Below are 11,620 nucleotides of genomic sequence, written 5' to 3' on the forward strand. Positions count from 1 at the left end.
GAAAACAAAGTACCTATGGGATTCCAACATGTCGTATTCTCTTTTGTGTCGAGCGATAAAAAAGGAAATAAGTATCCAATCTTTTCTAGATGATAAAGCTAAACTTGTGCAACGCTCACACGCCTGGCTGGTAATGCACACTTATACCACCATGGCCCCGTCACAATACTTGGCCGAAACCTTCGCACTTCACATCAAGCATCGCTTCTTGATACTGCGTTTGGGAGCATTTCCTGCTAGAGCGGATCAACCATCGTGGAAGAATAGAGGAGAGAATTCCTGCAGGCTATGCAAAGGCCCGAAAGAAGATATGGTTCACCTGATTTGTATTTGTCCAGCCTTAAAAGAAGCCCACAGACAACTATTAAAACCGCTTTTTATGAGAAATGGGACTCGTTCCTGTCGGTCAGCGGTGATGTCAATGTTTGATCCAAATGATGCACAATCAATATGCAAATTTATCAAATTCTTGACTGCACACACCAAAGACGTAAACCTGCCATCCGGGATGCATACTTAATCACACACTTTTTTGCATCTTAGAAATAAGAAACTGATTTTAGATCCTCGCATGGTTTCACGGCCAAGGAATTTACGGAATTTTAGAGAATTTTAGAGATGTTTTATCTTTAAACATGTTGTATTATGAGATGATTGTTATGGTTTTTATTAACTAAACAATAAAGATGATATATAGAGTTGTTAAAATATGTTAAAAAATTTAGCTACTTTGTAGTACCCAATATTTCAGAAATATAGTATATTTTGAATTTCCTTATATATATATTTTTTAATTTTTGCAAAGTACTGCAGTACTTCGTTAGAAGTACTGCAGTACTCTGTAAAAAGTTTTTAAAATATATAAAACTTTATAAATTATTTTATTTTCCAAAACTTTAATAAAGTGGTAATATGTAGGTTAAAATATAAAACCCAATACTTAATTAAATCTAAGACCCTAATCCGGAATACAGCCAAATTTTACTTAAAACCACATGGCTGCCTTTAACTTTTGTAAAGGAAGTCATTAGCCAATCACATTATGCCTTGTCAACTCTATGGGCCAGATGTATCATTCATCATAATAGAGATTACCTAATTGTGATTTTTAGCGAATCACAATTAAGTAATCGTTATTGGAATGTATGAAACTCCAGGTGTTTCATACTGCGATTCGTTAGGGCTCGGAAATGGACCTACCTCATTATTATTCATGAGGTAGGTCGCAATTTGCGAGCCATTGCGAATGGCTACAATCATAGGGATGGTGGCCTGCTGGGCTCAGCAGAGCACCATGTCTGTGATTGCTTTTCAATAAACAATCTTTTTTTTTTTTTTTTTAAATGCAGCCTGTTTTCCTTAATGGAAAACAGGGATGCGTTACAATTGAAAAATGAAAAGTTTTCTTTTCATTTTTTAAGAGTAGGCAGTGGTCCATGGGACCACTGCCTGCTCTTACATTTTTTTTTGCATGCATTCACAAAGGGTAAGGGGTCCCTTGGGGCCCCCCTCCGCTTTGCGAATGGGTTACCACAAATTTGAAATTGGTGGTAACCGCGATTGTTTTGCGACTGCCTTTACGGACACAAAACAATCATACATATCTCTGTGATTCGGTATTAGGAAGGGACGCCCTTGACAACCCCCTTCCTAATACCAAATCGGTATGTAGTTGCAAATCCAATTTGTGATTCGGTTACAAGTTACCGAATCGCAAATTGAACTTGTTACATACTAAAATGCATATTTGCGATCGCAAAAATGTTTGATACATCTGGCCCTATGTACTGTCATACTTTCCTGAAATTTCGTGAAACTATAGCACTCACAGATATTATAAAGGTAAAATGCCTTATAACTTTAAACATAATTACCATAGTTACTGGTGATACCAAAATGGATCACATGCACTTCATAATCTATAATTCTGGCAAATATCATGGAAATCTGTTCAGCCATTTTCACACTACATTCAGTATAATAGTTTATGGAAAATGCATTGGGGGAAAAACACGTTTTGGAACCCCCTTTTTTCTTTGCACCCCATGACCAATTACAGCAAAACTCTAGATGGCGGTTGCCTATCTGTAGCTATAGTTAGGATTCTTAGGTATAGGAATTCCTTGGATTTTTGCTCGCTAATAACTTTTCTCCCATTTGACGAATCTCCAGAAGCCTTTTCAGACCAGTAGCTTTTTCTACAATCGCAGAGGATAAGTGGTGTGGCATAGAGGGGAGTGGCATAGAGCAGAGTGGCATACAGTGGAATAGTGTACAGTGCAGTGGCATTGACTGGAGTGGCATAGAGTAGAATAGCGTAGAGTGAAATAGTGTAAGGTGGCATAGAGTGATGTAGAGTTGAGCAGTGTAAAATAGAATATTATAGAGTGGAGAGGCTTTCAATAGAGTAGTTTAGAGTAGAGTGGAATAGCATAGAGAGCAGTGGTGTAGAGTGGAGTTGGGTGTCATAGAGTGGAATGGTGTAAAGTGGAGTGGGGTTTCGTACAGCAGAGTGTAGTGTTGTGTCATAGAATGCTGTGTCGTACAGTGTCTTACAGTGGAGGGGCATAGATTGGTGTGGTGTACAGTAGAGAGGCGTGAGGTTGTATTGGCATAAAGTGGAATAGTATATAATGGAGTGGCGTACAGTGAAGTTGCGTAGAGACAAATAGCATAGAGTGGAGTGGTTTAGAGTGAGGGGTGTAGAGTGGAATAGCATAGAGAGAAGTGGTGTGGAGTGGCATAGAGTGGAATGGAGTGAAACTCTAAATCTGCTTACCTCAAGTGTCTGGACAAAGCTAAACGGCGTGGATAGCACTGTGCTAATCCTATGCTTAAAGACTTTGCTTTAGAAATGGCAAAATACTTTTGGCCTCATTATGAGTCTGGCATTCCAAGGACCTCCAGTCTCATGGTGGTGGTTGGACTTCCACACTCCAGGTGGTCTGACCTCCGCATTACAACCCTGGCAGTTGGTCCTCCAGGGGACAGATGTGCCTGCCAGGAACATGCTTCCAGACGGGCTGACGACAGTCTGACTCGTGCTCAGCTGAGCACAAGTCCTCTTTCCGCCAGCCTTTCCATGGCGGTGCAAAGGCTGTGCTGGGGACCACAGGGGGGCAGGTGGGCAGTGCAGGGGCCCTCCTGCCAGCTTTGCAGACAGTGCACATTCTTTGGGTGTTGTAGTGCTACGGTATTGGCTACGTCTCCCTTTAGGGAGCTGAGACCAATACCGAAGCACTGTTCCTCCGGGCTGACTGGTAGGAACGTCATAATATGAAGTTCCTGCTGGTCAGCCTGGTGTGAACATTGTAATACGACTTGGGGGGAGGCAGCCGGCATGACAGCTGCGTCCTCACCACAGCTTTGGTGGTCCAGTAATTCTGACCGCCAAAGTCGTAATGAGGCCCTTTGCCCCTTTCTAAGTCAGTGTGAAAGGCACTGTGCAAATCCTATGCTTAAAGACTTTGCTAGAAAAACAGACATCTCAGGTGTGCAGATTCAGAGTGTCGCTGGTGTTGTTGGGCATTCTACACAGGAGCTCCTCTCCACCTAAACTTGAGAACTACCCAGAGTTCCCTGCTTCTGTTTTTGTGTGTATATATATATATATATATATATATATATATATTCATTCTATAATGTTATTCCACGACTACCCCCATTCTTCCCCTGGTCAAATCGCAACGAATAACTACGGCACCACCAAATCGGAGGTTTGAAAATTGCATTTGTTTAATTTCTTTTTTAAAGTGCAAACTGCTAGGTGCTACTCAGGAAAAAAAAAATATATATATACACAAATATAACTTACTGGCAGTCTCCAGTAGGTAGTTATAGTTAGGACTGTGTTTCCATAGAAAAACGTTTTTTGCCTATTTCTTTGGAACCCTTTAAGAAATCTTCATGAAATGTTCCAAAAATAAAGTGTGTGTATGATTCTTGGTGCACATGAAAAGTTTTGGGGTGATCCGTCAAGTGGAGGCTGAGAAAAGGGGGGTTTAAAAAAACATATGTTTTCCATGTTAATTCCCATAGGAGTTTTGAACACAACTACAGCCCAACCTGCTAGACGGAAATACACTAAATTTGGCAGAAAGCTAGATTTTGCTCTCTTATGTTTTATTATTCCAACATGCTCTTACAGACCCTTGCTTCCACTTACAACATGTTACGCCTATTTCCTCCTGCTCTTACTCGTTTATCTGCTTTCTCCTATTACTTCTACTTAATGCTGTTCTTTCTTTTTTACTTTTACAACTGTATTTTCCTATTCCCATATTGCTGTTACACTTAGTCTTACCTACTCCTACTTACACTCTTACTCCTACATGCTCCTACTTGAACTTATCTTCTACTATTTTTACATACTTCAGCTCTTCTGCTTAGCCCTTCATATGCCTATTCACACTCATACTTACTCCTACCTGCTGCTATCTACTCCCATTCTTCAACCTTTACACTCTTAAATGCATATATTTTTTGTGCTACTTCCTCCTACTTTTCCTCCCACTCTTCTACTTTCTGCTACATACTACTTATTCATGCTTTTACCCCTACTCTTGCTTGCATTTTATTCTTTTAGTCCTACTTACTCCTACGTACGTTTACCTACCTCTAATAACTCATCTTACTTTTGCTTACTACTGTTCTTCATTACTTCTAATCTTTGCTCTTTTTCATACTCCTACACATAATCTTAGTCCTACTAGCATGTCTACTTAGTCCTGCTTACTTATACTACTACAGCTACTCTTAGCCCATCTTATCCCTAATTTTACTTTTTCTTACTCCTAAGTACTCTTACCATCTTGTTCTTACTCTTAGTTTTTATTTCCATTTACTCTCTCTACTCCTGCCTACTTTCACACTTAGACCTTTTTTTGCTCATGCTCACACTGCATATTACTTCTATTTACGCCTATTTTACTTATTTCCACTCTTACTTGAACCTGCTCCTACCTTTTCAAATGTATGCTTACATTTATTCCTGCTCCCACTCCTTCCTACTATTATCTATACATACATGCCTTCTCTTACTTTCACATACTCCTACTTATACCTGCTATTTCAACTGCTACTCTTGCTCCTACCATTGCTTACCTGCTACCTACTCCTACTTGTTGGAATCTGTGTTTGCTCAGCTCACAGCAGAGCATTTTTACGGCATCTATCCAAACCTTCACAGGTGAGAGGTTTGTCTGCCCTAAAAGATGGCTGCTGTTTAAAGTTTGCACTGTCATAAATAGACGAAGAGCCAGATGTGTTTTTACTGTCTGGATTTAAACCTGCTGTTGCAAGTTGGCGTAGTTACTAGTGGGTAAAAAATATACGACCAACACTACACAATGAAAATGTCTAAGCCGAGGTACACGGGAAGAACCTGTGAACCATTGCTTATTCTGGTTCTCTTCAAAAGAGATCATTGATCCTAGCTCAAAGGAGGAACACGTTACTGATTCCCGATGCCTGAATTAAATTAAGTAGGATTTCTGGGTCAAAGTAGGATTTCTGGGTCAAAGCAACGCAGTACAAATAATTTATTCCCCCTTCAAAGATGCAACTCTAATATTTAGTAAATATTCCAATTACACGTAAGGCATTCATAAAGTTATGCTTCCTGAGCTAGCGGGCTATTGATGTACGGAGTACAGATTCCTAACTCACAGGAGGAGTTACTGACTCCCCAAAAAGCAGCTTCAAACCCTAATGAGTCATTATTCAAGATCTACTTCTTTGTTTATGAAATCCTTGCCAAAGAGGTGGGTGGGGACAGAACAGAGACCACTGAGGTGTACAGAGAAGGCAGATAGAGGAAACCTTTGCTTACGCTACCGATCCTAAACATACCTATACACCCACCTTAACCAGTCCCTACTTCCCCTACATTCTGGAGTGCGCAACTCACCCGAAACATTTGAGGATACCTCAGTACCTACACTCCCCCAGGCTTTCATCAGGCATAATGTTGCAATCACAATTTTCATAAGTGCGTAAGGCTTCTGTAATTAAGTATGCCACATAATTCCAATACACAAATATACTCCACACCACACAATTCCACCCCAAACAATTCCACAATTAAAAATTCCAATACAATGCTCATAATTCCACTCCACACTACATACATCCACTAGACTCCAAACCAAAACACATAAGTAAAAAACATTGACATTTACAGCGCCAATAGCTCTAACTCTAAAAAATGCGAGACCTATTGCATTGCAAATGCCTGTTTTTTACTAAGGGTTACAGCACTCTCTCTGTTGGACTACCAGGACCAGCTGAGGTTATGGAAACTGGGCTGCATGTCAGATTGGCCGATGTTTTCACCAAGGCCAGCATCACATGTACAGTCCAGGCTTCCAGAACCAATGGTTTGAGGCAGCTGATGTAGCAGAGGCACAGCCCCATCGGTCTCCGACGGAGCGTTGTGCTTGCTTGACCCAGCCGATCTGGCACTGCTCTTAAGCTGTGTAGTATTACAGCAGCATGGAAGCAGTGTTTACATTAGCTGGGAAGCGTCACGCCTATTTGTTCTGGAACCAGCGTTCTTCTTCTTTACAGGCAGGCAGAGCCACGCGGAACTCTTGCAATAAATGTGTACTTATTGGTTATTATTTATTGCTTTTAATGGAGGGTAAATGCTCTTTAAATAGACCGTGCCCGATCACTTTTGCATTACGAATTCCATTTTACAGCTGTATTGTGCTTCAAAATGTAATTCGTATTGGAGAGGTGTTTGGGCACATTCTGTTGATAAAGCATTTATTCTTCTTTAAATATATTTCCCTTTCACACGCCCCAGCACTTTCAAAGGCCATCAGCTGCCACTGCTTCAATGTGATTTTACTATACTGCCCAAATGTAACCCATCTCATCCTGATTTTGGTTGAATATATTTTCTTTAAAAAAAATCTGACACCAAAAAATGCTTTACTGTGGCATAAACCATATATGCAGCTGTGCCGAGTGTAACACGCTACATATTGTCAATTTTGAGTGAGGGGAAGGGAATTATACTGTCCAGATCTGTGCATACACTTTATATATGTATATTCAGGTGCTGACGCCGCGTGGCTGTAGCTTCTATCTGTACAAAGTTAATATATTATATTGGGATTTGTTTGCCTTATTATGGAAGTTACAGTTTTGTTTGTTTGTAAACTCAATTCCTTATTTTTAATGAACTTACATTTTTATAAATTTCTGATCGTTTATTAATATTAATGTTTTTGTTTTATATAGTTCATTTTGGAAAGAATTTGCTTGTGACAACTAACAATTTTATTTTAATGCCTCATCTGATTACATCCTTTACCTTGATGAGTTTCACTGTGGGTGTTTGGCAGCAGAAGGTTCTGTATCACAGTGTTTAGACTCTTAAACGATCACAGCATGGTGTCACTACCAGAATAGATAAAGCATACTCGTGAAGTTTGCAAGGTGTGATGATCCCTCTTTCGCACTTGAAGAACTAACAAATCAATATGTTTCTTCTTTGACATCATTCTTTGACTTCCTAGGGGTGTCCGGAGACTGGAAAAATCACTTCACCGTCGCCCAGAATGAGAGATTCGAGGAAAACTATGCAAGGAACATGGAGGGCAGTTTGCTGAGCTTCAGGAATGAGATCTGATTGTCACTAGAACTGGGCAACACATCCAGTTGAGCCGAAATCACATTTTCAGAAATTTGTAAATGGTGCCTTTTCACATTCTTGTGTGTTACTCTCTTCCATTCTCTTCCTAAAGCTAAAGTACTGTGTACCTTTCAAATGTTGGGACAAAACCTACCTGGCAGCTCACAAATAGCAGCAAGTGGCACGTGGGCATTGTGTAACATCCTAGGGATCACAGTGGTGAAAATCTAGTCATGGAGTTGCAAGCTGGATTTAACAATCCTGAGCCATATATTGTATTGTTTTGGTGTAATTTTGTAATAAAACACTTCCAGTCGTAATGTCTAAAATACCATTAGTATATACTTTTTAGATTAGAGCAGTTCTAAACACCATTCATGCAGTTTTAGGTAAAAGATACTACACACCACACTACCAAACACCTATAGATAATACCAGTGAGGATTGCTTTAAGAAGAATAAATACTAGCAGTTCAACAACACACATGGCACAAATAGGAAATGCTTTAGCCGCAGAATGGTTTCATGTTAAGAATCCACATTCCTACTGCCACACAACATCGCAGCCCAGGTTTAAGCTACTACTACCAACACTGTGATAAAAGTAAGGGGCAGATTTATGGAAAGTGGCACCGCACTGAGTTCAGCGTCACTGGCCCTGCGCCCTTAATGACCCCCCCCCACCGCCACTATGTGTGCGCCGTATTTAAAATATGGCGCAGGGTAGATGGCAATAGCGTCATTTCAGATGATGCTATTGATGCACTCTGCAGGAGTGGCGCTACTCCTGCAGAGTACATAGGGCTCCATTCTAAAGAATAGAAGCCCCCTTTTAACAGCTGCTCTTGAGCAGGCTTTAAAAGTGGCATAACAAATGGCGCAAGGAAATCTCATAGATTTCCTTATGCCATTTTTCCAGCTCCCCTAACTGGGGAACCCCCCTTTGCATACATAATGCCTGGCGCAGGAATAATGTAGCACAAAGGGTGACAGGGTGGCGCAATGCATGAATTGCGCCACCCTGTAAATACGGCGCAGGGATTTCAGCCTCGTTGGGCCACAGTAACGTAAAAAATAATTACGTTGATGTGGCTCAAGGTGGCACTAGGACATTATAAATACGTTCCTCAGTTTGTTCACATCATGGCTATCCACTGTAATGGTAGCATTTTCTCCTGCTTCTGCCACACCACACCATGACCAAGCTTAGTTGAATTGCAAAACACCATAAAGCTAATATGAAACACTACCAGATACAGCACAACAGATACATGAAAGAAAAAACACTGGCATCAAAAACAGTCCCTGAACTCATCAGTCCCACCTTGGTTCACAAAAACCGCTCTGGCAGCTGTGCTGATGCTCAGTGCATCATTTTCAAAGGATAATCAGTTTTCTAATGAACATCAATAAATTGTATTGAAACATAGATTTTCTAGTAGGTCGGGCTTGTTCTCCACCACAGATGACAAAGCTGGGAAGTCTTGCTAATGCACATTCCCTTTGTTGCACAAAACCCCCAAAGCAGCAACAGAAGTGACAGCTGTGATGCGAATAATATTGCTCATTTATCACTTCCTCATCCTTACCAACACTCTCATGCTACTCACGGCAGCCATGTTGTACACCAGCACCAGTAGATTGGAGTGTGATATAGTGAACTGGAGTACAGTGTGATAGAGTGGAGTGGAGTAGAGTAAAGCATCATGGAATGGAGTGGTGTACAGTGGAGTTCAGTGGAGTGGTGTGGAGGAGAGTGGCATAAAGTGAAGTGGTGTAGAACCGATGGTGTGGAGTGGACAATAATATCGTAGAGTGAAAGGGCGTAGAGTGGAGCAGTATGCCGTACAGTGGAATAATGTAGAGTGTCTTTAAGTGAAGTAGAGTGGGGTGGCATAGAAAGGAGTATGCACGATGTGGTAGCGCACTGCCATTAAAGACAACACATTTTCAATTGCCATTACAATTGCACCGACATACAGTGTTACTATTGAAACTACACATTGCACAAAAGATATGTGGAAATCTCTCCAGCTAGTGTATTGATTTGTTTTGATAGTATTAAAATATTTGTTCCCACCAAACTTTAGAAATACGCAAAAAGGTGCTTAATTTGTGCTCTCCTATTTTTTTTATATATTCTGAAATATGTGTACAGTTCATTTACTGGCATTTAAATTTTTTTGTGTGCAAGAAATAAAATAGTCTTTCTTTCAGCACTGAGTACCCAACAAGTTAGGCACATAAATCCTTTCACTTTGCAGTCAGATAAGAAAAGGAAAACACTGAGGGGCATATTTATACTTGGTTTGCGCTCAATTAGCATAAAAATAAATGACGCTAATTCAGTGCAAACTTAACGCCATACTTCTGCTTTGGCGCTAGACTCATCTAGCAGCAAGGTTATGGAGCTAAAGTCATTTTCTGGACGTGGAAACCTACCTTGCATCAATGAGATGCAAGGTAGGCATTCCCGTACAGAAAATGACGATATGGCCTTAGCGCCATATTTGTCATCTGTGCTAAAATCAAGCACGGGGGATGGGGGCCTTAAATTATGTTGGTAAGCTTGCTTAGTGCCATTAATTAACACCTGGGTATGTGCAGGCGTTAGGGGACCTGTGGGCATGTTTCCATGGTCAGAGACCATGGAAAGAGCCCACAGGTGCCCTTCCCGGGCCCCAGGGACACCCCCACCCACACCAAATGGACACCACAGGATGGGGGACCCATACCAGGTAAGTCCCGGTAAGTATTTTATCTTTTTCTTTTTTTCCCCTTTTGGGGGCCCTAACATGGGCCCCCCTGAATGCCACTGGTCCCTTGGGCTTGGCCGTTGGGGTAGTGGGCATGACTCCTGTCTTTACTAAGACAGGAGCCATGTCCATATGGGTTGTGTGCCAGGAAATGGCGTTACTCTGCTTAGAGGCATTTTTTAGCCTCTAAACAGTGTAGCGGCATAATTCGGCGCACAACCTCTGGTTCCTCCTACGCCTCCCCCACCCGGTTAGCGTAATTTCCCATGGTGCTAACTGGGCATTACCGCCGGCTTCCGCCATTCCATTAATAGGGTGCCCGGCCGGCGTCCAGGAATGACGCTAGCCGACGGTATACATTTACACACAAAACTCAGTTTATAAATCAGGGCCTAAGTTCCTTGGAGAGATAATGATTACCATTTGCCCTCTGTCTTTGAAAGCTCAGGAAAATTGTCAAGATAAAAAGAAAATTACGGTCCTGTTAACTGCTCATCCACTTCTGAACTCCAGCAATATATTTTGATTCAGTAGCCCCCTCTGCACTACTTCCAGCACCTAAGGCATGGGTGGCATAGATACGTAGAATCAGTCAAGCAGAAAACCTTTTCAAAGAAATACAGCTTGCTTTCTGTTGTGAACTGGCATATGAGGAAGTCAACTTGAAACATACGCACTCTCCTGGACTGCCTCAGAAAGAAGAGTTCGCAGAAAGCGAGCACTCGTGGAAGAATACAAGGAGCCAGTCAGAGAGGCGGTAAAGAAGCTATGCTCCATTGAAGGGACAAAGACATGCTGAACGGCCTAAAACAAACCAAACCAGTAAATAGAAACAAGCCAATGTGAATTACAAAACACAAAGCCAATTGGAAGCAATGGGTGGAATGCATTCCTAGTAAAGGTGCTAGAATGTCCCCAATATGCCTTTAAAACCAGAAAGCTGTGCTCTCTGGTAGGCTTTGACCTAAATACCCAAACAAACTTATCAACATAGAGTGCTCAGTGTTCGGCCACTTCATGCCTGTGCACAGGCAGAGGCATATAATCAACCTCTGAGCTAATGAAAGTACAAGCTTGTGATAAAAGCAACACAAAACATCAAGCATGCACACTGCCTTAATTGTCTTCAACAAGTCATGAGTCACGCCAGTGGTCACACCTCTTATATGCTTCACCCGTGAATCAGCTTGAAGTGGATTGCTGCTGTTGCTTTAGTATAGCA

General features: G+C 41.4%; 1 protein-coding gene across 1 annotated transcript in view; it reads left to right on the forward strand.

Moving 5' to 3' along the window:
* The window catches only part of LOC138304188 (sulfotransferase 1 family member D1-like), a 153,308-nt gene extending 143,522 nt beyond the window's left edge, over positions 1–9,786 (forward strand). The window contains exon 9 of the mRNA XM_069244036.1: positions 7,527–9,786. Within this exon, the coding sequence (XP_069100137.1) occupies positions 7,527–7,639 (113 nt within the window). The 3' untranslated portion in view covers positions 7,640–9,786. The remainder of the gene's footprint in view (positions 1–7,526) is intronic.
* Positions 9,787–11,620: the final 1,834 nt, after the last annotated feature.

The sequence above is a fragment of the Pleurodeles waltl genome, chromosome 7, assembly GCF_031143425.1.
Source record: "Pleurodeles waltl isolate 20211129_DDA chromosome 7, aPleWal1.hap1.20221129, whole genome shotgun sequence".
NCBI classification, from domain to species: Eukaryota; Metazoa; Chordata; class Amphibia; order Caudata; family Salamandridae; genus Pleurodeles; species Pleurodeles waltl.